Source organism: Prunus mume, linkage group LG4, assembly GCF_029339155.1.
Source record: "Prunus mume cultivar Tortuosa linkage group LG4, ASM2933915v1, whole genome shotgun sequence".
Lineage (NCBI taxonomy): Eukaryota > Viridiplantae > Streptophyta > Magnoliopsida > Rosales > Rosaceae > Prunus > Prunus mume.
This window is the reverse complement of record NC_142701.1, coordinates 23,189,381-23,214,486: the sequence shown is the minus strand read 5'-3', so window position 1 is coordinate 23,214,486 and position 25,106 is coordinate 23,189,381. Positions and strand designations below refer to the sequence as shown.

The window sequence follows — 25,106 nt, the reverse complement described above, 5'->3', positions numbered from 1 at the left end:
AAACTCAGGCCCAAAGTTAAAATTGACTGAAGGTCCACTCGACCCAAAACTCATGCACCGAAATTTCAGCCCAAGCATTAAGGAGACGGCCCAATTCTAAGACCTAACCCAAACCGTCAGACATGAGAGAGAGACTTGACGAAAGTCAAAGCTCAACATTTGCTCCTCGGCCTAGAGGGTCTCAGCCGAGTAAAAAGCACGAGCGTCGACTGAGGCAAGGATTTCACGTGTACTTCCTTGAGAAGAGCGCCACGTAGTAGAGCAAAATGAGCTACTCAAAGATTGAAACCCTTGGAACTTGGAGAGAACGAATAATCAGAAAAAGTACCATGGGATCAGTGATCGAGGCACGATGTGACAGTAAAAGGGCGGCTCACGCAAAAGGTTTGGGTGGTGGCTGCAAGTCTCGGCGTCTCCTGAAGCAGCAAATTTTGCCTATAAATAATTGAACAATTTTCATTTTCGAACACCTAATAACTATGAAGCTTGTTCGAAGTTATCGAGCACTATCATTGTAATCATCCATTTAATATATCAACAAATAGCTCTGTTCATCAGAACTTTTGTTTAAGCACCACCCGATCCATTTCTCTTTCATTTTCTTTGTTTCATTTTGATTCAAAGAGGACTTGAGAGATCATTTGGCAGCCGTGCATGGCAATCTCAAGCACCCAACACGACGCAACACAAGTAGCCTTGTTACCAAGGCTAAGGACCCAACGGTCGCAAAATCGTTCTTAACTCAGCCCAAATCATTTGACGAAGTCAGATCCAAGGCACACACTATCATATCACTCTCTTCACTCTCACAGCCGTTACAGTTGGCACGCAACACATAGCACTAACACCAAAGAAGGACGACTTTGTTTTCAAATATGCTCGGCCCTTTGATTATTCCATTCAAAGTAATCGTCCTAGTTAACCGAAAAGATTTTGAGGTCAACAAATATAATTTTGTGGGGCATTGGTCCCCAAACCAATGTCATAAAAGTAAGCTGCCTTATTTTTTGGAGTATGAAAGCTACATAAAAGATCAATTGAAATCAAATATAGCTTTCTTTTCTTTTCCTTTTCTTTTGTGATCAACAAAAGAATTATCCTGATGAGCAGTATAAACTAACATAACATACAAACTTCTAATTTTCAATCCCAGACATCATTACATATCAAATCTGTATGGCCAAAACTAAACTAGATAGATAATAATGGAACTAGAAGTTGAGGCTTTAGGGGACACTACAAAAACAAGTGGCAACAATCACCATATATAATGGTGACTGTTGTGGAGGGTGACTAAAGACTTTAGTCACCAAAAAAAGCAAAAAGGGTGACTAAAAGCCTTTTTAGTCATCAAAATTTTTAGTCACCAAAAAGTCAAAAAATGTGACTAATACCTTTTGTCACGGTTACAAATGTCACCAAATAATGATAACTGTTGCCACTTTTTTTATTAGTGGGACAATACAGCTAATTTTCCAAAGACATGAAAATGAGGCAGGTATTTAATCACAAAGCTTAGCACCTCCAATTCTGTTGGAAGAGCTTTAAAAACCCAAGTCAAGTTTGAAAGGAACTGGACATATTCGTGGGCGGTTTGCATTGGCAACCACACACATGATCTGTTTACATTAACTCACACAGCTCTCCTCTGCCTCACTTTCCACATTTGACTGCATTTTTCGGTGTAGTAGTTGTGATGGGAAGGCCAATGCGGTCTTATTTGCTCTCAAATCTCTAGCTTAAAAGTTGAGGGCCATATCTAATATGATCTTTCGTGCATGTGAAACTATCCAATCAACATAATATATGAAAGATTTGAACGCCAATGGAGTGATTTTTGGTTTATGAGTTTCAATAATTTGCCACTGAATGTGGACCTTATGCCTTTGCAGAGTTTAATTTTGTTCGTACAGGTAGGTGTGTATTTTCCAACGTTTTTCTTTTACATAAATATTGATAGTTTATACAAAATTCATATATATACACGGGAATAAAAATGTTAATCCTTACAACATTCATTGGTACAACAATATTGGTCCTCCTGTGCAACCTGTGCAACTGGCTCATGAGTTTGGTTTCTTTTTCTTCTCTTTTTTTTCCATTAACCGGAAGGGGGAGGTCGGGGCGTATGTGTGGGGAGAAGTTGAACTCAAATCTCTTCCAACATCAGAAAAATAAATATCATGCTTATGGCCAAAATTATGTCACTATTATCTTTCTCAAATGGCTCTAAATTGTTAACTATATGATTTTTAAGATAACACGATCTTTAACCGGTCCGAAAATATAAGCAAATGAGTGAGTTGTTTAATTTCTCTATACAAGTACTTTAATTCGTACAGTGCAGCCAGGGCCTTCTGCCAGGTTGAATAAATTAGTTTGACATATTCTATCTCCCGAAATATCACCTCTACAATTAATTATTAATTGTTCCATGGTAATGCAATGGACCAATAAATGATACATACATCCCTTGCCAAGCAAATATTTTTTTCTTCTGTGTGAAAAGCCAACCTCAGCAATCTTCTGGACCAACCTCAGTAAAGTACTACATCAACTTAAACTCCCAACGACTACTCTCTACCCCTATGCCTTTTAATTCAAACCTTCGTATTTATGTTCCAACCAATATTATTTATACATGACAAGTCCCCCTCCTCAACCCATGTCCAGGGTTGCTCTGTTCCCCAAAAATAATTAACAAGCAAAACAGCTGAAACATGGGAAACTTGCACATTTCATGGCTTCTTCTAGCTCAATGCCTGTTGCTAGTCACCAGAATTAGTGCCAAGGTCCCTGCAGTCGTCGTGTTCGGGGACTCCTCGGTGGATGCCGGGAACAACAACCAGATTCCCACAATTCTCAGAAGCAATTTTGAGCCTTATGGCCGAGACTTTTCCGGTGGCAAGCCAACTGGGAGGTTCTCCAATGGCAGAGTGCCTACAGATTTCATCTCCCAGGCTCTTGGACTCAAACCAGTCGTACCTGCCTACTTGGATCCTTCCTATAACATATCAGATTTTGCCACTGGTGTCACCTTTGCTTCTGCTGGGACTGGCTATGATACTGCAACTTCAGATGTGCTGGTAAGTACCAAATATTTAGTATAAAGCGCTTCTCTATCTCACACACATATAATCTCAAATATGAGTTACGTCAGTTAGCCAGTTAGTCAGGGCAGTAAGTCCACTTTCTTACACCCAAGTTCAAATCCCCTTTCCTATAAATTAGATTAATTTAAAGTAGATTACCGCTTGTATAAAAAAAAATAATAATTAAAAAAACCAAACCAAATGGGCTGCCAATTTACAGTATTTGTTACATTCTCGATATTTTCACAATATTTTGTGGATACTCTGCAAACAGTTGGTCAATTCTTAGTAATTAATATCACCTAAATATCCACAATGGTGTACTGTAGATTGATACTCGATGCTAGCCAAACCAAGTGTCTGTTCAATTTTTCAAATTTTTAGAAAATCCCGGTTCATCATTTGCAGTCTGTGATACCACTATGGAAGCAACTGGAGTACTACAAGGAATATCAGAACAAACTAAGACTTTATCTTGGAGGAATAAAGGCAAACGAAATAATCAATGGAGCTTTGCACACTATGAGCTTAGGCACCAATGACTTCCTGGAAAACTACTACACATACCCCGGCCGGTCATCCCAATACTCTATCCAACAATACCAAGATTTTCTCATTGGAATTGCAGGAAATTTCATCAAGCAACTCTACCATCTCGGAGCCCGTAAAATCTCCCTCGGAGGTCTGCCTCCGATGGGGTGCTTGCCATTGGAGAGAACCACAAACGTCATGGGTGGAAATGACTGCATTGCAGATTACAACAATGTGGCTCTGGAGTTCAATGGCAAGTTGAAGGGCTTGACCACAAACCTGAGCAAAGAGCTTCCTGGGATCAAACTGGTGTTTTCAAACCCATATTACATTTTCCTGCATATGATAAGAAGACCTTCTTTCTATGGTAAGTCAGTGAGTTATATTTATTTTTTATTTTTTTAGATGAGCCAATGAGTTATATTAAGTCTGTGATCTGCAGCAAATGTTTGACCCAACTACTACACAAAAACTTCAGAGCACCATATTTCTCACTTTAGCATTTAAGTAGTCACATTCTTTGGGTGGTGGTTATCATGTGATTTTTCTTTACAGTTTTTACTTCTACTTTCTTCTCCCCGGTTTAAACTGGAGAATTCGTATACGTATTAAATTGTGATTTGTCTGATTAAATTCTCGTGTGACTGACAGGATTTGAGGTGACATCAGTGGCATGCTGTGCCACAGGGACGTTTGAAATGGGGTACGCATGCAATCGAAACAACCTGTTCACCTGCACGGATGCGAGCAAATATATATTCTGGGATTCATTTCATCCAACAGAGAAAGCGAATCATATAATCTCTGATTATGTGATGAATCATGTACTGGCCCAGTTTCGTTGATTCTCTTCAATTTCAAGACCAATGTATGTGTCCTATGTTTTAGTCTCATTATATATAGGACAGTAAGACATTAAGCATGATGTTGACACTCGGCAGAAAAATGGCATAAAGCCTGTGAACCTATGATCAAATTGGTGCCTGGGATGTCAATACGTACTTGTACCCATTTCGTAGTAACCCTCAGTTTTAATGATTTATATATATATATATATATATGTTTTTTTTCCCCCAAATTTTTTTGCCCTACATGCAACAGCAGCAACACGCTACGTGGAAGTACATTGTGGCAGGGTTGGCTATGAATTTAAGTAATTTGAATTAAGGGCTCTAGTATAAGTACTGTAATTTGAAGGGCTGGGACCTACCACACTTGGTGTCGCATAATAAGGCAAGCTATTTAGGACACTCGCTCTATTTCATTGATCCCTCGTTATTTTCTTGATATTTCTTTGAAGGATTAACTACACTTTAGTCTCTGGAAGTTTAGTGTCAGTATCGAAATGGGCCCCAAGGTTTCATTTTAATCAATTTCGTACCCAACATTTGAAATATTACCAATTTACACCATTATTACATTGACCGTCAAAGTCATACGTTAACTGCTGACGTGATCGTGAGACCCACCTCATAACCAAACAGTAGTTAGAAAGAGACAAGACGAAGGGCAATTTTGAAAAAATAATAATAATAAACTCTTTAAAAATATTATTAAATTAGATTTTTAAAAACAAATGAAAAAAATATATATTCCCCACTATCTCTCTCTCTCTCTCCCTCGCTATCTCTACCCAGAACTTGAAAACCCTACCCAAATCTCCGACCACCTCCCTACCCACATCTCCGACCACCTCCCCACCCAATCATCATTGAAGCCATACAAACCCCACCCACATATCTGCCCATCCCTGATTCACTATCTCATTCTCCCCCCTTCTTAAGCACTCAATGAAACATGATACAAACTCTATACACCCTAGCCACAACTAACTCATCTTCATACCGACATATGCAAGCCCTTAGAATAGAGAGAAAAAATGATAAGCTCTGACTCCCAATGCTCTTAGTATCCTTTTCAACATCATACCCACACTGACCTGCAAAAACAAACTTTCAGGTTATGCAACAGCATACAACATATTCTATTCCCGCAGCCGCCACAACCCTCTTCAGCTTACCCCTAAAACCCTTCTCTTTCACCAAATTCTGAATATAGCCTGACTCGAACCCTTTTGACGAACCCAAACCCGAGCTCGAGCCCCAACTTAAACCCGCATCCAATCCAAAAATGCCACTTGTTGTGGAACTTTTGAACGGCTCTTCGAACTTTCAGCCACAGCTCACCCCAAAATCTATGCGGCTTTGTTCGGGTCACCATTGATTTCTCGATACGCAGAAACGACGTTATCGAGTGAAACCGAGGAGAATACCTCTATAAGTGCTCGGATCACCTTCTGGCCTTTGTCTTCTTTGGCGACTGGCTTCAGATCTACCGAGCTCTTCTTCTTCCTTCTCCTCTTCGTGTGCTTCATCACTGCATATATAGCTAGGGTTTGATGTAACCAAGAGAATCGAAAATGATAATTATAATGATGAATAAAACCCTAGCGTGAGAATAGAATATGATTAGGGATAATTTTGTTTCCGAGAGTATTAGGGTTTCTGAGAGAGGTCAGTGCACCGGGGGAGGATCATATCAAAAACCTTAAATTAGAGAGGTAGAGATGAGGCACAAATGGAGAATTAGATAAGGGAGCTTGGCTAATTTGGGGATTTCTGAAAATAACATGAGGAGAAGGGGAGAGAATGAGATAGTGAGTCGGGGAGGGGCGGATATGTGGGTGGGGTTTGTATGGCTTCAATGGTGGTTGGGTGGGGAGGTGGTCGGAGATGGGTCGAAGATGTGAGTTGGGTTTTCAAGTTATGGGTAGAGAGAGGGAGGGAGATAGGAGGAGAGAAAGTGGGGAATTTTTTTTTTCTATTTTTTAAAATCTAATTTAATAATATTTTTAAAGAGTTTTTTATTATATTTTTTTTTTCTGAAATTGCCCTTTGTCTCGTCTCTTTCTAACTATTGTTTGGTTATGAGATGGGTCCCACGACTGCCACGTCAGCAATTAACGTCTGACTTTGACGGTCAATGTAACTGGTGTAAATTGGTAATATTTCGAAATGTTATATACAAAATTTATTAAAATGAAACTTTAGGGCCCATTTCGATACTGACACTAAACCTCCATGAATTAAAGTGTAGTTAATCCTTCTTTGAAATAAGAGTAACGTGCTTGATGAAATGCCTAGAAAAATTGACGTGGCCATATGGTAATATATGTTTCTGCCCCCACAAAGAAAAATCCACAGATCCCCTATTTGTTGAGGGAATTTTGGAATATAAGTTTAATATACAAGTTAAATAATGCCTAGACAAGCTCAGTGATCATATTCATCAACTGCTGCTCCATAGGTCCCACGGCTACTTAGCATTCTGACATCATCACAAATTCACAATGCTTCTTGCAACTGTCTTACTCTTCCCAAGAATCAAGGGTTGTGATTCATCTCCATTCAAAATAGAAGTCCCCGATTCATTGACCTTTATAAACTGAAAAAATTAGCTAAAATAAATACATAACCATTAAATGGTTCAAAAAATTCAAAACTAAACACTTACAATGTTATTTTCTTAATCTTATCAGAATTTTTTAAAAAATTAGGTCGATTTGTTTGGAAAAAATAATTAAACTTAACATAAGAAATAATTAACACAAAAAATTAACACACAAGAAAATTTTACATGGAAACGAGTTAATACAAGAAAACCAAATTTACACATTCCCTCATTGAAGCAAAATTATGATTTACATTCGTCGGAAATGTAAACATGATGTAAAAGTGACTTTACACTCCCAAATTTACGTCTCCCCACTGGAGATGCTCTTAGATCATCAAATTGTAAATTTATGTTCCTCCATGGCCTTAGGCTTCGCTTAAAACAGAAAGGTGGGGGAAAGACTATAAAATCAAAATGTTCTACATTATGCGTGATCTCTCCTAGCCATAGCTCTATAATTCCAAATGAACATAAAACGTATCTAAGTACGTACCCCACCTTTGTTTTATTGCTTTTGGATTGGACTTGTCGAATATTATTGACAAGGATATCAATAATGATCACGCCTCACATATGGTTAATTGTAATAATTTAGTATGGTTGAAAATTCCCTATTTTAAAAAGCTTTATCAAATGTTTTTATAAAGAAGAGGGCTCTATTTATTGACTCTTTATTACTTAGCAATGAAGTAACATGACTTGCACATAAATTTTTAGGTGTTATAATTTTTTTTTGGTCTTTGGTTAGGGAGAGGGAGGAGAAGCATTATATTGGATTGTCTCAAGATTATTTCTTACGTGAATCGAACCTGGGTATATTTTGGAGTGGGGGAGAGTTTGACCCACTTTTCCACTGTCACTCCATGTGTAAATTTTTATGCGTTATTAAAAGGGTGTTGTTAAATTAACCCTAAAATTAACTTAGTACAGTCTAACAACACCCAATTAAAATTTGAGTTATGCTACAATCAATCATGTATGTTTGCAAATATAATTTTTAACAGTTCAATTGATCGGGCAAATGAAGAAAATATTTATTTTTCAGATGTCATCCACCTATATTATGATATATAAACAGATTATGCCACGTGAATATATTTTAATACTATACAATAATTTCTCAAAATTATGAAACTAGTATTTCTCCAGATGGGCCCACTTTGAAGCTAGTATTATATTATTTCTCACCGTCAGCTAATACACTTTAGTTACCCCGTTATTATTTCCCACGATACAAGTCGAAAGAAATAGGGTAAAACGTGAAAACACAGCCCAGCCTTCAATGTTGAACGAAATCATTTTATTTTTTCTTTTACCAAAAAAAGCAGAGACTCATTAGCAGAAGAAGAAAGAAAAACCCCATAACATCAACAATCGCCATGAAAAAGCTCTACAACAAGAAAGGCGCAGTCCACCCATCTCCATCGCCAGCCCCCGCAGCCATTCTCACCCTAACCGCAGCCCTCTGCGACGAAGACAAGCAGGTCCTTGCCTACCTCATCTCTCCTGCACCAACAACAACAACAACAACAACAACTCAGGCAGCAACATCTGTGGTATTTTTGGGCATTGGTCCCCAAACCAATTTCATAAAAGTAAGCTGTCAGATTTGTTGGAGTATGAAAGCTACATAAAAGAATTGATATCACATATATCACTTTCTTTTCTTTTCCTTTTATTCTGTGATCAATCCCAGCCATCATTACATATCAAATGTGCATGGCCAAAACTAAACTAGATAGATAATAGTGGAACTAGAAGTTGAGGCTTTCGGGGACAATACAACTAATTTTCCAAAGAGTACATGAAAATGAGGCATGTATTTAATCACAAAACTTAGCACCTCCAATTCTGTTGGGAAGTGCTTTAAAAAGCCAAGTCAAGTTTGAAAGGAACTGGTCATTTTCTTGGGCGGTTGGCAACCACATGATATGTTTTACATTAACTCACACAGCTCTCTTCTGCCTCACTCACTTTCCACATTTGGCTTTTTTTTTCGGTGTAGTAGTTGTGAAGGCCAATGCAGTCTTATTTGCTCTCCAAATCTCTAGCTTAAAAGTTGAGCGCCATATCTAATATGATCTTCATGCATGTGAAACAATCCAATCAACATGATGTATAGGAAAGATTTGAATGCCAAATGGATTGAGTTTTGGTTTATGAGTTTCAATAATTTGCCACTAAACATGGTTTCATGCCTAGTTTAATTTCGTTCGTATAGGTAGGTGTATATTTTTCCAACGTTCGTATAAGTAGGTAGACATAAATAATTCGTTAGTGTATACAAAATCCATACACGTCAATGAAAATGATACAACATTTATTGGTACAACAATATATTTGGTCCTCCAGTGCAACTAGCTTGAGTTTGGATTCCTTTTCTCTTTTCTTTTTTTTTTTCTCATTAACCGGACTGGGGAGGTTGGGATCATGGTGTGGGGAGAAGTCGAACTTGAATCTCTTCCAACATCAATCAGAAAAATAAATATATCATGCTATTGGTCAAAATTAGCACTAATTATCTTTCTTAAATTGTCAACTATAATTTTTAAAACTACGTGATTTTTCATCATCAGTCAGAAAATATAAGTGGGTGAGTGAGTGAGTGGTTTAATTTTTCTCCGAAATTCGTACAGTACAGTGCAGCCGGGGCCTTCTGTTTGACTTGATTGAATAAATTAGTTTGACATAATATTCTATCTGCAGAAATATCACCTCCACAAATAATTTGATATTTTTTATTTCTGGATCCTATATATTTTGTCACCAAATATTAATTGCTCCATAGTAATGCAATGGCATTAATGGTACATCCGTCTCTCGCCAAGCAAATATTTTTTTCTTCTCTCTGTCTAAAAATCTAGAAATCTAGCAATTTAAACTCTCAACAACTTCCCTATACCCCAATGCCTTTTAATTCAAACTTTTGTATTTATGTTCCAACCAATATTATTTATACATGACAAAGCCCCCCTCCTCAATCCATGTCCAAGGTTGTTCTGTTTACACACACGTCTGCGCACAAATAATTAACAAGCAAAACAGCTGAACATGGCAAACTTGCACATTTCATGGCTTCTTCTAGCTCAATGCCTGTTGCTAGTCACCAGAATTACTGCCAAAGTCCCAGCAATCGTCGTGTTCGGGGACTCTTCGGTTGATGCCGGGAACAACAATCAGATTCCCACAATTGCCAGGAGCAACTTTCAGCCTTATGGCCGGGACTTTTCCGGTGGCAAGCCGACTGGGAGGTTCTCCAACGGCAGAGTGCCTACAGATTTCATCTCCCAGGCTCTTGGACTCAGACCATTCATACCTGCCTACTTGGATCCTTCCTATAACATATCAGATTTTGCCATTGGTGTCACCTTTGCTTCTGCTGGGACTGGCTATGATACTGCAACTTCAGATGTGCTGGTAAGTACCAAATATTTAGTATAAAGCTTCTCTGTCTCACACACATTCAAAACTTCATTCCTATAAATTAAATTAATTTAATAATAACTCTTGTATGAAAAATAAAAAATAAAAATAAGATAGCCTTTATCCTTACCTCTTACTCAGCATGTGGTGCTCATATTTGGGCTTGAATATTTATCCTTACCCAATACATGGTGTTCACGTGTTGATCTTGAATGTTTGACTCCAATATGAACTTGGCTTTACACGTAGCCCATTATATGGTAGTCCCACGTGATCGGGTGTGTTGAAGAATATGAGTCCCACGTCGGAAACTTGACTAAATAAAATACAAAATACAATGAATGGTTCTACTACTAATATAAACGAGGCCCTTTGTGGTACAACCTCATACTTACTGGGCTTTGTAAGTAGCTAAGTTGGGGACAATGTCGATGTTACTAGTAATGGGCCGATCACCCATCTTTCTAAAATTTAACAGTAGATTGATATTAGATACTAGCCAATCAGTGTCCATTCCATCAATATCATGTTCAATTTTCCTTTTTTAAAGAAAATCCCAGTTCATCATTTGTCACTGCCTTAATTTGCAGTCTGTGATACCACTATGGAAGCAACTGGAGTACTACAAGGCATACCAGAACAAACTGAGACTTTATCTTGGAGGAAACAAAGCAAACAAAACAATCTATGGAGCTTTGCACATTATGAGCTTAGGCACCAATGACTTCCTGGAAAACTACTACACATACCCCGGCCGGTCATCCCAATACTCTATCCAACAATACCAAGATTTTCTCATTGGAATTGCAGGAAATTTCATCAAGCAACTCTACCATCTCGGAGCCCGTAAAATCTCCCTCGGTGGTCTGCCTCCGATGGGGTGCTTGCCATTGGAGAGAACCACAAACATCATGGGTGGAAATGACTGCATTGCAGATTACAACAATGTGGCTCTGGAGTTCAATGGCAAGTTGAATGGCTTGACCACAAACCTCAACAAAGAGCTTCCTGGTCTCAAACTTGTGTTTTCAAACCCATATTACATTTTCCTGCAGATGATAAGAAGACCTTCTTTGTATGGTAAGCCAGTGACTTGTATTAAGTGTGCTCTGTTTCAAACGTTTGACCCAAGCCCAACCACTACACAAACTGTAGAGCACCATATTTCTCACTTTAGCATTTAAGTATTCAGTCTTTTGGGTGGTGGATATCATGTGATTTTTATTTGTAGTTTTTATTTTTACTTTTTTCCTCCGGTTTAAGCTAGGGAATTTGTAAACGTATTAAATTATGATTTGTCTGATTAAATTCTCGTGTGACTGACAGGATTTGAGGTGACATCAGTGGCTTGCTGTGCCACAGGGATGTATGAAATGGGGTACGCATGCAATCAAAACAACATGTTCACCTGCTCGGATGCAAGCAAATATATATTCTGGGATTCATTTCATCCTACAGAGAAAGCAAACCATATAATCTCTGATTATGTCGTGAAAAACGTACTGGCCCAGTTTCTTTGATTCTCTTTAATTTCAAGACCAATGTATGTGTCCTATGTTTTAGTGTCATCACATATAGTACATTAAGAAATTAAGCCCAATGTTGGTAGAAAAATATGATTTTGGCACTTGGCAGAAAAATGGCATAAAGCCTGTGAACCTTATGATCAAATTGGTGCCTGGGATTTTAGTACTTGTACCCATTTCTTAGTAATCTCGAACTTTTCATTATATAAATTGTTTTTTTTCCCCCACATTTGTATACCCTTCAGGCAACAGCAGGAACATGTTATGTGGAAGAACATGGTGGCAGAGTTGGCTATGAATTTAAGTAATTTTGAATTAAGTACTTGTTATTTGAGGGCCAGAACCTAATTAGGCAACTTGAACTAGGACAGTGCCCACACAAGGGTGGACCACACTTGGTGTCATATAATAAGGCAACTATTTATGACACTCAACTCTATTTTATTGATCACTCGTTATTTAAGGATTTCTTGATATTTATTTACGATAAAAGTAAGGTGTTCGATGAAATGCCTATTGAAAAAAATGAAGTGGCCATATAGTAATATATTTCTTCCCCCACAAAAAAAAAATCCACGGTCTCCTGTTTGTAGACGGAATTTGGAATATAAGTTTCATATTACAAGTTAAATAATGCCAAGACAAACTGAGTGATCATAATCATCAATGATGATTTATTGGTTATGTCTAAATTTGATGATCATCAATGTTCATCCACGGCTTTCTCTTGAAACAGAAAGGTGGGGAAGGACGATAAAATCCAAATGTTCCATATTATGTCGGCCTCTCCTAGCAAGCTCTAGAAAGGTCCAATTGAACATCAAAATTATCCAAGTACGTAACCCCACCTTTGTTTTATTGCTTCTGGACTGGCCGAATATTTTGACAAGGATATCAATAATAATTTATGATATCCCACCGCCATGGTTAATTGTAATAATTTATTTGCTCGAGGTTAGGTCAAAATTCCCTATTTTAGAAAACTTTTTTATTTTTATTTTTAATGAAGACGGTTTTATCGAGGGCTCTTTATTACTTAGCAATGAAGTAACATGACTTGCACATTAAAATTTTAGTTATGCTACAGTGACTTGTGCGTGCTCTCGCGTATAATTTCTAACTGTGAAATTGTTCGGTCAAGATGAAGTGCATATTTTACATGTGAACAGGTAATACAACATGTCCTCTGCCACAGCCAGCACTCTTCCTTGATTTAGTAATTTTCCCTATATTTTCCATGTGATTCCCTAAAGAATTGGTGCAAATTTTGGCCCGCCTACAACATCGATGAACCCATTTGAAAATCACAATTTTTTTTTATTTTAATTAATCAAATCAGAACATTATTACATAAAGACGACCGTAAATGCATTCGTTGATCTCTGATCACCGCACATCAACTGGTAATACCACCTACACCAATGGCGTCAGGAGGCTCCAATGTATGGAACCTAGTTGAAACCGCTGTCATTCATCGCCTGAAAGTTATCGAAAGGATCTTGGCCAGATTTGCCATCTATCATTAGTGACCCTACGAGCTTCTACTCCAGTTGTCAATACCAGCAACAGAACCTCTGATGTACAAAACCCATTAGCCTTGTAAGAGCATCCACAATCATGTTTTCTATTTTTAGTTAAATTTAAGCTAAAAACATATCAAAGTTATTTTAGGAGCTTTCTATCAAATTTAAACTTCAATCATGCTTTCTTGTTTAAGGGGTCATAAATATTATAACTCTTTTTTAATTGGTCTATCTTTATTAAAAAATAATATAAAAAATAGTTAGCATTAATTAAAGGTTTGAAATACTTATTAAATAAAGTAGCATATGTTGTCACTAGGAGTTCTTTCTCTCTCCTTAGATTTAGGAGCTCCTAGAGGTCTTCTTATTTTAAGAGGAGGATAGAGAGCATGGTTGGAGTTATATTTTTTCAATTCCTCCCTAAAATTTGTCTAAATAGGTAATTTAGAGAGCCCATTATGGATGGTATAACTCAACATCAGAAAATTGTTTTTGTCGTCCCTTCATCTTCTCATCACTCTATTATGAAGACAACCACTCCATAAAGAAAACCTCAAAAATATTGTATTGATATTTTTATTATTAATATTAATAAACATTAGGTAAATTAATAGAGTTTATTTTGTGTTAAGTAAAGTGACACATGTCACAAAATTAAGAAGAAACAAAAGGGTACAAGAAATTTGATAAAAGGAAAATTGGACTCGGATATTGTACACAATATGGTATAAAAATTTGGAATGCTTAGTATTTTCCTATTCCTGATAAAAGTGGAGTCTGCTAATACAATAGGGCACATCTTTATTAAAGAGGTGATATACAATGCAGTAACCCTGGCATTATTCTTTCTCTAGATGGGCCCACTCTGAAGCAAGTATTATACTATTTCTCACCGTGAGCTCCTAAACTTGACTGCCTTATTTCCCACGAAACAAGTCCAAAGAGGTATAAAACGTGAAAACAGAGCCCAGCCTTCAAAGTTGAACGAAATCATTTTATTTTTTCTGTAACCAAAAAATCAGAGCCTCCGTTGGCAGAAGAAGAAAGAAAAACCCCACAACATCAACAGCCGCCATGAAAAAGCTCTACAACAAGAAAGGCAAAGTCCACCCAACTCCATCGCCGCCCTCCATAGCCGATCCTCTGGCTCTGCTCCCCGCAGCCATTCTCACCCTAACCGCAGCCCTATGTGATGAAGACAAGCAGGTCCTCGCCTACCTCATCTCCTGCACCAACAACAACAACAACTCAGGCAGCAAATTCTGCACAACCCACGAGCCCAACAGGAGAGGAGGCGAGGCTGGTGGGCCCCGGCCCCACCTGCACCCTCCTCTGTTCCAGTGCGACTGCTTCAGGTGCTACACGAGCTTTTGGGCGCGCTGGGATGCTTCGCCCAATCGCCAGCTGATACATGAGATCATAGAGGCTTATGAGGAGAGGCTGGCGGAGAAGAAGAAGAAGCTGAGGAGCTCAAAGGTGAGGAAGGCAGAGAGAAGGAAGATGAACAAAGTTGGTGATGATGAATTAATTAAAGGCAGCAGGGGAAATGGTCACATGGGTTCTCGGGAATTAGGGCAAGTGATGATGGAGGAGGTGGAGGTGGGCCCAGATGTTGTTGTTGTTGAAATGGACGGTGGTGATTGCTCTGGTCATGATGAAGGCTCTGAAGTTGGGATGGAGAAGGGGACCATGAGGAGGCTGGTGAGTTTCATTGGGGACAGGATTTGGGGGGTGTGGAATAGGGCTTAGTTCTGTCCTCAACACAGATAAGTTCCTAATTACCAAATTATTTCCCTGTTTCAATTTTTTTTTAATCCCTTTTTGTAAATTACCCATCTCTTGTTAATTTGGGTTTTGGTATTGCTTTTAGTTCTTGTTTTTTTTTCCAAGATAGTTTTACTAGACTGGATATAAATTCCAATCTGGTGATGAATTTTGGATTATTAGAAGGGTGTTCCTCTTGTAAATGATCTGTGTTTCGCTTCATATGTGAGATTGATGATGTATGATTCATCTGCAATAACATTTTTGCAGCATTTATCTTTCTGCATTGAGGTCTCTATGTTTTACTCTATGTTTCTGCTTAATTGAGGAGATTATTATTATTTTTTTAATTTTAAGAATATTGCAGGCTGCAGCCATAGTCATAAGTAGCAGAAAAAAAGTGATAGCAATATTTTGTTATTCCGGCCGATCACAGAATGTCAGGTGACAAAGTTATTAAGCGTGGCATATCATGATTGGTCGAGTATAGCAAAATAATGTTATCCTCTTTCATGTAAGTATTTCTCCATAAGTATATTGTGTTTTAATTTAATAACATTATCATTAATTTGAAGTTGTTTTAGTCATAAAATAGTTTGATTGTAACTGGGTTGAAGTGGAAATGGTCAAAGGTCAATAATCATCAGCGTTGAATCGATCAACAACTAGTCTAAGGGCAGATATCACTAGATATTCTAATTCTACGTTTGAAAATGCCAATTTTCTTGGACCATCCATGGTTCAACAAGGTTGTTTCCTCTAAGATGGTCCAACAAGGTTGTTTCCTCTAATGTTCTCTCTCTCTCTCTCTCTCTCTCTCAAGTGTGATCAAAATTAATCAAAATGGAAATTAAATTGATGAGAGAAAAGGAGGGGATCTTTCATGGATATTTCTTCATTACTGCCTGGCAAGGAAAAGAATATGCTGTTTTGTATCGACATGTGAATTAGTCTAAGTTTTAGTTAGACTTTTGTTTTTGTCAAATCTTTAATGATCTTTTTTTCCAGGTGTGCTGCTCATTGCACCTATTTAGTAATGCCGTTGTAACTATTAAACTACTAAATATAAGTTCAACTTTCATACCCGGGCACGAACATAAACCATTAACATTGCGGTGGGCTTAGTCTTTTAGGTGTGGAGGTTTGGTGATTGGACTAAGTTAGGAATTAGGTTGTTTTTATAAGAGAGATCTTTTAATTTGGGTCGGATTAGAGCACAACAAAGAGTAGTGAGTTTGGATTAATCGTTACTTGACACAGATACACAAAAATGATATGACCCCCTAAACACGAATAATAAACAAATCGAGTTAGTGTCAAACTTAGTAACTTAATTTTGACACGATAAACACGTTAAACTATTATATAGAGAAAATTATTCATCATTTCAATAACTAGTCTATTATACTATAGGAGAAATGTATAATTGTAAGAGTACTTTTTACTGTTTTGTATGTTTTCATAATTAAGTGAAATTTCGTTTGATAACTAATGTATAAACTACAATTGTTACAGGTTTAATAGGAATAATAGAAACTTACTTTTGAAATTCTTAGCTTGGGGCCAATTCGAATACGAAATGATTATAACTGGCTTAGGTTAACTTTGACACATTCAACATGATCGATTACTAGACCGAATTAAGATTGACTATTTTTGAAAACAAACGCGAACATGAAAGGACACAATATAATATGAACATGACTCCTCATCCCTATTAAATACAACCCCTCCGACCCCTCAATTGGTCATCAATGGTCCCGGAAATTTAGTGAAGCAAAACCCTTGCTGCCTTACGAAGATGGCGATCTTCTTGTGGCTAATTAAGCTTGACTAAAATAGTTGAACTTGACAAATGTAAGTCAAAACAAACCTAAACACACTCAACATGACTTCGGTCATTTTCACGCAGCGTATGTCGTCCTCTATCCGCACCACATTCTTAATCCATGACTGAGCATGCTTAGTTAAATAGACAATACGTAGTTTAGAATATCGCATTGTGAAAAAAAAAAAAAAAAAAAAGAATATTCAAATTTAAGGAAAATTTGGATTTTCTTGGCTGGGTCTGAAAAATATGAAGCCTAAGGTCAGTCCATTAAGCCCAGTAGGCCCATAGTCGAACAAAAAACCTTCCCCGGGAATGGTAACACCCCGCCCCAAAATCAACACCAACACTCCTCCAGACATTATCACACGCCGCCTAACACCTCCACAACTCCATTTCTTCCTTCTTGTTCCACCACTCCGTTGTAGACCATACTCCTCTGAGCCTCTTCAGCAGGCACTCGTCGCCTTCCGATTTGTCGGAAATGATATCACCCCCTAAAGACCAAGGATAAACAAATCGAGTTAGTGTCAAACTTAGTAACTTAATTTTGACACAATAAACACGTTAAACTATTATATAGAGAAAATTATTCATCATTTCAATAAATAGTCTATTATACTGTACGAGAAATGTATAATTGTAAGAGTACTTTTTACTGTTTTGTATGTTTTCATAATTAAGTGAAATTTTGTTTGATAACTAATGTATAAATTATAATTGTTATAGGTTTAATAAGAATAATAGAAACTTACTTTTGAAATTCTTAGCTTGGGGTCAATCCGAATACGAAATGATCATAACTGGTTTAGGTTAATTTTGACACATTCAACATGATTAATTAATGGACCGAATTAAGATTGATAATTTTTTAAAACGAACACGAACATGAAAAGACACAATATGATATAAACATGACTCTTTAACACGAAGTGTCACCCTCGTTAAATACAACCAACCCGACCCCTCGATTGGTCATCGATGATCCTGGAAATTTGGTAAAGCAAAACCCTCGCTGCCTCAACGTCAGATGTTGCATGGTTACAAAGATGAAATGGGGATCATCTTGTGGCTAATTAAGCTTGACTAAAACAGTTGAACTTGACAAATGTAAGTCAAAACAAACCTAAACACACTCAACATGACTTGGGTCCTTTTCACGCAGCGTATGTCATCCTCTATCCGCACCACATTCTTAATCCATGACTGAACATGCTTAGTTAAATAGACAATACGTAGTTTAGAATATCGCATTGTGAAAGAAAAAAAAAAGAATATTCAAATTTAAGGGAAAATTTGGATTTTCTTGGTTGGGTCTGAAAATATGAAGCCCAAGATCAGTCCATTAAGCCCAGTAGGCCCATAGTCGAACAAAAAACCTTCCCCGGGAATGGTAACACCCTGCCCCAAAATCAACACCAACGCTCCTCCAAACGTTATCACACGCCGCCTAACACCTCCACAACTCCATTTCTTCCTTCTTGTTCCACCACTCCGTTGTAGACCATACTCCTCTGAGCCTCTCAAACAGGCACTCGTAGCCTTCCGATTTGTCGGAAATGATATCACCCCCTAAAGACCAAGGATAAACAAATCGAGTTAGTGTCAAACTTAGTAACTTAATTTTGACACAATAAACACGTTAAACTATTATATAGAGAAAATTATTCATCATTTCAATAAATAGTCTATTATACTGTACGAGAAATGTATAATTGTAAGAGTACTTTTTACTGTTTTGTATGTTTTCATAATTAAGTGAAATTTTGTTTGATAACTAATGTATAAATTATAATTGTTATAGGTTTAATAAGAATAATATAAACTTACTTTTGAAATTCTTAGCTTGGGGTCAATCCGAATACGAAATGATCATAACTGGTTTAGGTTAATTTTGACACATTCAACATGATTAATTAATGGACCGAATTAAGATTGATAATTTTTTAAAACGAACACGAACATGAAAAGACACAATATGATATAAACATGACTCTTTAACACGAAGTGTCACCCTCGTTAAATACAACCAATCCGACCCCTCGATTGGTCATCGATGATCCTGGAAATTTGGTAAAGCAAAACCCTCGCTGCCTCAACGTCAGATGTTGCATGGTTACAAAGATGAAATGGGGATCATCTTGTGGCTAATTAAGCTTGACTAAAACAGTTGAACTTGACAAATGTAAGTCAAAACAAACCTAAACACACTCAACATGACTTGGGTCATTTTCACGCAACATGACTTGGGTCATTGTCAATAATAATAATAATAATAATAATAATAATAATGAAAAATTCAAATTTGAAAAAAGTTTGGATTTTTTTGGTGGGTCTTTGAAATATGAAGCCCAAATCAGCCCATTAAGCCCGCTGAACCCAAAAACGTCCCCGCGGATGGTAACAGCCCGCCCCAAAATCAACACCAACGCTCCCGGCGCACGTTTTCACACTACGCCTAACACCTCCACAACTCCATTTCTTCCTTCTTCTTCCACCACCCCGCTGCAGACCATAATCCTCCGAGTCTCTCCAACCGGCACTCGCAGCCGTCTGATTCGCAGAAAATGGACGCCCTGTTCGACTCAATCAACGTCCGAGAGCTCCTCTCGGCGCAGGACCTCAGCGACCCCACCACCCCTCTGTCCGCACCGGATCTCCGCCTCCTTATCCAACGACTCGACTCCCACTCGCTCCAAATTAAGTCGAAAATCCAATCCTACCTCCTCTCTCACCACAACGACTTCGCCAACCTCTTCTCCGTCTGCGACGACGCCGTTTCACGCTCCAATCGAATCTCCGACGACGTCGTTCAGCTTCTGAGTTCGATTTCCGACCGTCCGATCGAGGCGGAGATCGGGCAGATTATGAAGCAGATGAGCGCCACGACGAAAGAGGTGAGGGAGAAGAGGGGATTGTTGGAGTTGGTGAGGGCAATTCTGGAAATAAGTGAGAAGCTGAAGGGTGCCAGAGAGGGGTTGAGGAATGGACGGCTGAGATTCACAGCTGAGGAACTGAGGGAGCTCAAGAAGGCTCTTAGGGTTTCTGATGATGATCGGGTTGATGAGAGAGAGCCTGTGGTTTACAGCTTGCTGAGGAAACAGTGGTCAGAGTGCTTTGAGGAGGTAAACGGGATAACTTTCTGTTTGGTCGCCGAGAAAATCAACGAAAATGAGAGAAAATTAAAGAACAAATTCATGGCAAAAAATATTAGCGTTGTTCCAGTGAAACGTGATTGTTCTTGTGGTGATTTTTATTTGAGTTTTGTGATTGTGTTTTTTAGAGGAATTCGGTTTGGGTTTGTAGATTCAAGAGGTGCTTGTGAGGTTCATTGGAAATGCGGTGCGGTTTGAACGGGAATCTAATAGAATCCTAGTAAAGTGTGTACTAAGCGTCGATGGAAATGATGGGATTGAGCTCCGTACAGTTTTGGAAGCTTTGGATGTAAGTTCACGTCAAGATCTTTTGTTCCTTCCGTTTAACATTGACAGTAGAAGTAGACGCTTAATAACCTTGTAATGTTCAAAACCAAACGAAATTCAGCAGTTACAAATGGTTTTTGGCTTTACGCAATGAGGGCAATGTGCTTTGCAATGAATTCAGTTCTCTGATTTTGTGAAAGGTATCTTGTAGGTGGTTGGAATTTTGGATTATGGGCTTGCTAAAGTTGCCGACTTGATGATCAAGCATGTCGTCTCTCCGGCTCTAAATTTTGGAGCTCCTGTGTCCTTTGTGGCAGAAGTAAATCCAGACTCACAAGTAATTACTGAGGCGACACTGAACATTGTACCTTCAAGTGATCCTAAGGTAGATTTGGCATGCCACTATTGTCTAAGTTTTTTTTTTCTTTCCTTTTTTCCAATGGTTTGTCTTGAAAATGTTTAACGGCAGAACATGAAATCTGTGAGAAGAAGAAAAAAAAAGGGTTCACCTTAGTGCATTGTATAGCTGATTTGTGGGAAAGACTGTTAGTTTTTCAATTTATTAAGTGCATTTCCACAAATTTCTCCTCTCCGGATTCTACTAATTGTTGCATTGACATTTTTCCTTTGGATTTTCAGATTGAAAAAATGGATGGTGAGATTATCTACTCAGGGATTATTCAGGTTATCAAGTTTATTAACAACCACATTTGCCTTAAAGATGTATCTTGGATTCGATGCTTTGGAAGATTGACATGGCCAAGGATTTCAGAGTTAATTATTTCTAATTTTCTTTCTAAGGTTCTTCCTTTTATATCTTCCCACCCTTGCCCTCCTTTTCTACGAGTTTATTTGAACTCTATTATAAATATACGTTAACAATTCAAGAATAGTAGTCCACTATTTGATTTTAGTTTGACCTGGGAAATCGACATTTTATCATTGATCTCACCATTTGATCATTCAGTTCAATTAGTGCATAGATAATGTGATAAAAAAAATTAAAAAGAAAACAGTTGTGCCCTTAGTTTTTACTATGTTTGCTTAAGTATTATGGTTATTGATGTGTTTGTTGCATCTAGCTTTTGCGAAGTGCCTTACACGATAACCAAATTATTTGCCATTATTGATGTCATTATAAGTTAAAAATAATAATTGGTTCTGATGTCCTGTCGCTATTAGTAAAGGAATTTTTTCTGAATACTCAAATTTACTTCGTCATTATCTGTGATCAAATATGTTGCTTGCATATCTGGTTCATGACATTTTTCATTTTGCATATTTCTATGCTATCGGAAGACATACTGTTTGTCTTTTGTTTTTATTGGATAAATAAAAATAATGCAAGTTTATTGTATCAGGTTGTCCCCGAAGATGCTTCAAAACTTGCTGACTTTCTGAAGATCATCAAATGTACTTCTGAGTTTGAGACTGCGTTAAGGGAAATGAAGTTTATTTCAGCATCTGATAACAAAGATAACCAACTGAGCAATTTTGCTGAAAATGTCGAGGTTCACTTCGCATCCAGGAAGAAGACAGAAATCTTGGCAAAAGCTAGAAATCTGCTTCTACAATGTGATTTTGCTGCTCAAGTAAGCTTCTAAGACCGTCTTGAATGCATTTGTAGCTATATTGATATGTTAGCCTTTGAATAATATATTTTCCACAGGAGTATACAAGGAATGGTAAGAAAGATGGCGTTGCTGCCGAAACTCCAGGTCATGTTGACTTGCTATTCCTGTCAGAGAGTTGTGTGGTGTCCAAAGCAGCAATTCAACTAATGAAGCTAGTGCATCAGACACTTAAGGTATATGGATTAAAATTTATAGTTATTTGGTTTTCCCCTCTAAATGTTGTTGAACAGAAAAAATAAATGATTCTTCTCCATAAAATAACACTAATATGTGGCTCAAGGCTAGCAGGTTGCTTGCTTGTCATAAAAAGTTTATTAGATGATTTGCTGTAATTGCCAGGCATGATCAACTATACTTTCTCTAACATTGTTGTGTATAAAAAGAAAGTATTGTTGAAACTGTAGATCAGATGGGAAGGAACCTAAAGAAACAACTTCCACCACACCCAAAAAAAAAAAAAAAAAAAAACTTTGAAAGTCTAGAAAGTAAGAAAAAATTTATATGCTGATCTCTCGAAATACTCTAGTAATAAGGACATCATGATTTCATTTTAATGATTAAATCATCTTACCTTAAGTGCACTTATCTTTCCTCATGGTTCTTCATAAATTACATTTGTTCTATTTTAAGGCCACAGCTGTGATTGGTTTTGTGCAGGATGTTTGCTTGTCATCCCCAAGAGTTGCTTTTGAGTTCTATCGTGCTGCAAGGGATGCTCTACTTCTCTATGAAGTTGTGATTCCTGTTAAGGTTAGTACATGGAAACTAGTACTACAAAACTTGCCCCGCTAAGCCATCTGGTACTTTTTTTGAAACACAATTATGCATCATTGTTATATTAGTAATCTTCTCTCTTGACTTGTGAAGCTAGAAAGGCAGCTTAATGGAATCAACCAGGTTGCTGTTCTTATGTACAATGATTGCCTTTATCTATCTCAAGAGATACTTGGGCTTGCTTTTGAGGTATCCACGAACAATCATAATTAGCTCGTGTTATTGATTTGTAGAATCTATTCCCGCACCACCAACACAGCATCACATGCATGCATGCATCTATAATATCATGTCCCACTATCCAATAAAAAAAATTATATGTCCTATTATGTTCCAAAGAATGACGGTCCACTATTTCTGGGATGCACAATGTAAAAGATCTCAACACAATGCTGATTCTCTATTCCATCAATGTGGAATTCATTTGATCTGAACAGTTCATAAAGGGCATTTAACTTTAACCTTCATGTAATATCTAAATCTTTTGATGGCTCATACAATTATTATCTTTTTGCCCCAGTATCGCTCAGACTTTCCAAGTTCCATCAAAGAACATGCTATGTTTGTTGATATGGCTCCAAGATTTCATCTAATGGCAGAGGAAATACTTCAGAGACAAATTAAACTTGTTATTCATAATTTGAGAGAGGTAAAATCTTGCTGAAATGTTCCAATTCATATAAGAATCAGAAAGTTATGTACTTTATTTTAGGAACTTGCAGTTTCCTGTTTGACTTAAGCAATTTTTTGTTTGTTTATCAGGCTCTAGATGGCGCTGACGGATTCCAGAATACCCATCAAATGCAACAATTTCAATCTGCAAAATTCAGTATAGATCAGGTAACTTTCATGTGGCATGTTTTTCTTTCATATATTATTTGTTGTTATAGGTGTTAAGGGATTTAGTGCCTTTCTCTTTCTAGTGAGTTGTGGCTATAAGGCTAAACATATCTTGGTCAGGTTGTATTCATTCTGGAGAAGGTGCGTATGATATGGGAGCCACTCTTGTTGGCTTCAACTTACAAGAGAAGCATGTGTATGGTCCTAGAGTCCGTTTTTTCTAGAGTCGCAAAGGACATACTTCTTTTGGATGATATGGCAGCAGATGAAACATTAGAGGTATAATCAATCAGTCATAGATCTGGTTCTTGTACTTTTGATGCTGTATATATGTCTGCAGCTAACTAAATCATTGTATTTATGCTCCTAGCTTCAAAGACTGATTCATGTGATGCTGGAAAGCCTAACTTCTTTGCTGGACGGCCTGGCTGCTCTCCAAGTAGTGAAGTCACAAGAGGGCATCACTTGCACTCTTGATGATCTTGTACCCTCATTACGTAAAATTCGTAAACTGGCAGGCAAGTTTTCTGTCTAATGCTGAAAATTTATTGATTCAGTAGAGATCTATTAGGTGTCTTGCAAACGGAGATCCAATGCCCTTTTTCTTTGTGTTTCTTTTTCAGATTTATTAGACATGCCTCTAAAATCCATTACAACAGCCTGGGAAAGTGGACAATTGCACAGTTGTGGTTTTACGACGTCGGAGGTATGATTTCACTAGAGCGCGTGTTTTGTTCGGCTTTCTGTGCTGTTCGTTATTCATTGGTTTCACAAGCTCTTCATTTTTGCAGGTGGTAGATTTTATCAAGGCCATATTTCAAGATTCAACTTTGAGAAGAGAATGCTTAGGGAGGATAAATGGCGACTTTTAAAAGGCCCGTTCAACTTTCCAAGAATTTCAACCAAGGAATGGCCGTTTTGATTTTACTTTGACGTCAAAAGGAGAAATTCTGAAATAGGTAGAAGGGGATGTAATTAGAAGCTACAGCATGTATAGGTGATTCACTTTTTATCTACTGTGGATCCGATATGAGGGGTTATAAGCAAATGGATCAATTTTTCTTCTTCCAAAAAAATAAAAAGGAATAGAAAGGATTAGCTTTTTTATTTATTAAAAAATGGCTGTGCTGATCTAATTTCTGGGTTTTCAGAAACCCTTGTCCCGTTGTAAGATATGACGAGTTACGGGGTTAAATGCAAGCACACAAAAATCCATGCATAAGAAAGTTTTTTAATCCAGTCCAGAGCAAGCAAAGAAGCCAAACTCCGAAAAACCAAAGCGGTCATTTCCTTGCT

The 25,106-nt window shown here is 37.6% G+C and overlaps 4 protein-coding genes across 4 annotated transcripts; all 4 read left to right on the top strand.

Annotated features, from left to right (window-relative positions):
* Window positions 1-2,642: 2,642 nt before the first annotated feature.
* On the top strand, window positions 2,643-4,701 carry LOC103329170 (GDSL esterase/lipase At2g04570-like). Its single transcript, XM_008231597.2, has 3 exons — window positions 2,643-3,086; window positions 3,501-3,990; window positions 4,275-4,701. The coding sequence occupies exons 1-3, from the start codon at window positions 2,721-2,723 to the stop codon at window positions 4,466-4,468; spliced, it is 1,050 nt and encodes a 349-aa protein (XP_008229819.1). The 5' UTR covers window positions 2,643-2,720; the 3' UTR covers window positions 4,469-4,701.
* A 5,319-nt stretch (window positions 4,702-10,020) lies between these two features.
* LOC103329169 (GDSL esterase/lipase At2g04570-like) lies at window positions 10,021-12,252 on the top strand. The gene is made up of 3 exons (XM_008231596.2): window positions 10,021-10,493; window positions 11,090-11,579; window positions 11,826-12,252. The coding sequence occupies exons 1-3, from the start codon at window positions 10,128-10,130 to the stop codon at window positions 12,017-12,019; spliced, it is 1,050 nt and encodes a 349-aa protein (XP_008229818.2). The 5' UTR covers window positions 10,021-10,127; the 3' UTR covers window positions 12,020-12,252.
* Window positions 12,253-14,468: 2,216 nt separating this feature from the next.
* Window positions 14,469-15,598, top strand: LOC103329167 (uncharacterized). Its single transcript, XM_008231595.3, has one exon. It carries the CDS (start codon window positions 14,623-14,625, stop codon window positions 15,295-15,297), a length of 675 nt encoding a protein of 224 aa, XP_008229817.2. The 5' UTR covers window positions 14,469-14,622; the 3' UTR covers window positions 15,298-15,598.
* Window positions 15,599-19,512: 3,914 nt separating this feature from the next.
* Window positions 19,513-24,929, top strand: ATZW10 (centromere/kinetochore protein, putative (ZW10)). The gene is made up of 14 exons (XM_008231594.2): window positions 19,513-20,265; window positions 20,447-20,584; window positions 20,774-20,947; window positions 21,202-21,363; window positions 21,924-22,154; window positions 22,232-22,369; window positions 22,854-22,946; window positions 23,064-23,159; window positions 23,491-23,619; window positions 23,733-23,810; window positions 23,931-24,089; window positions 24,181-24,328; window positions 24,434-24,516; window positions 24,602-24,929. The coding sequence occupies exons 1-14, from the start codon at window positions 19,708-19,710 to the stop codon at window positions 24,680-24,682; spliced, it is 2,268 nt and encodes a 755-aa protein (XP_008229816.2). The 5' UTR covers window positions 19,513-19,707; the 3' UTR covers window positions 24,683-24,929.
* The last annotated feature ends 177 nt before the right edge of the window (window positions 24,930-25,106 follow it).

Excerpts from the sequence above, each read along its gene's own strand:
- LOC103329170 (XM_008231597.2), top strand. The coding sequence starts at position 2,721 with ATGGGAAACTTGCACATTTCATGGCTTCTTCTAGCTCAATGCCTGTTG. Across the intron at positions 3,087-3,500 it reads CTGCAACTTCAGATGTGCTG|TCTGTGATACCACTATGGAA; the intron begins GTAAGTACCAAA and ends CATCATTTGCAG. Across the intron at positions 3,991-4,274 it reads AAGAAGACCTTCTTTCTATG|GATTTGAGGTGACATCAGTG; the intron begins GTAAGTCAGTGA and ends TGTGACTGACAG.
- LOC103329169 (XM_008231596.2), top strand. The coding sequence starts at position 10,128 with ATGGCAAACTTGCACATTTCATGGCTTCTTCTAGCTCAATGCCTGTTG. Across the intron at positions 10,494-11,089 it reads CTGCAACTTCAGATGTGCTG|TCTGTGATACCACTATGGAA; the intron begins GTAAGTACCAAA and ends CTTAATTTGCAG. Across the intron at positions 11,580-11,825 it reads AAGAAGACCTTCTTTGTATG|GATTTGAGGTGACATCAGTG; the intron begins GTAAGCCAGTGA and ends TGTGACTGACAG.
- LOC103329167 (XM_008231595.3), top strand. The coding sequence starts at position 14,623 with ATGAAAAAGCTCTACAACAAGAAAGGCAAAGTCCACCCAACTCCATCG.
- ATZW10 (XM_008231594.2), top strand. The coding sequence starts at position 19,708 with ATGGACGCCCTGTTCGACTCAATCAACGTCCGAGAGCTCCTCTCGGCG. Across the intron at positions 20,266-20,446 it reads GGTCAGAGTGCTTTGAGGAG|ATTCAAGAGGTGCTTGTGAG; the intron begins GTAAACGGGATA and ends TTGGGTTTGTAG. Across the intron at positions 24,517-24,601 it reads GTGGTTTTACGACGTCGGAG|GTGGTAGATTTTATCAAGGC; the intron begins GTATGATTTCAC and ends TCATTTTTGCAG.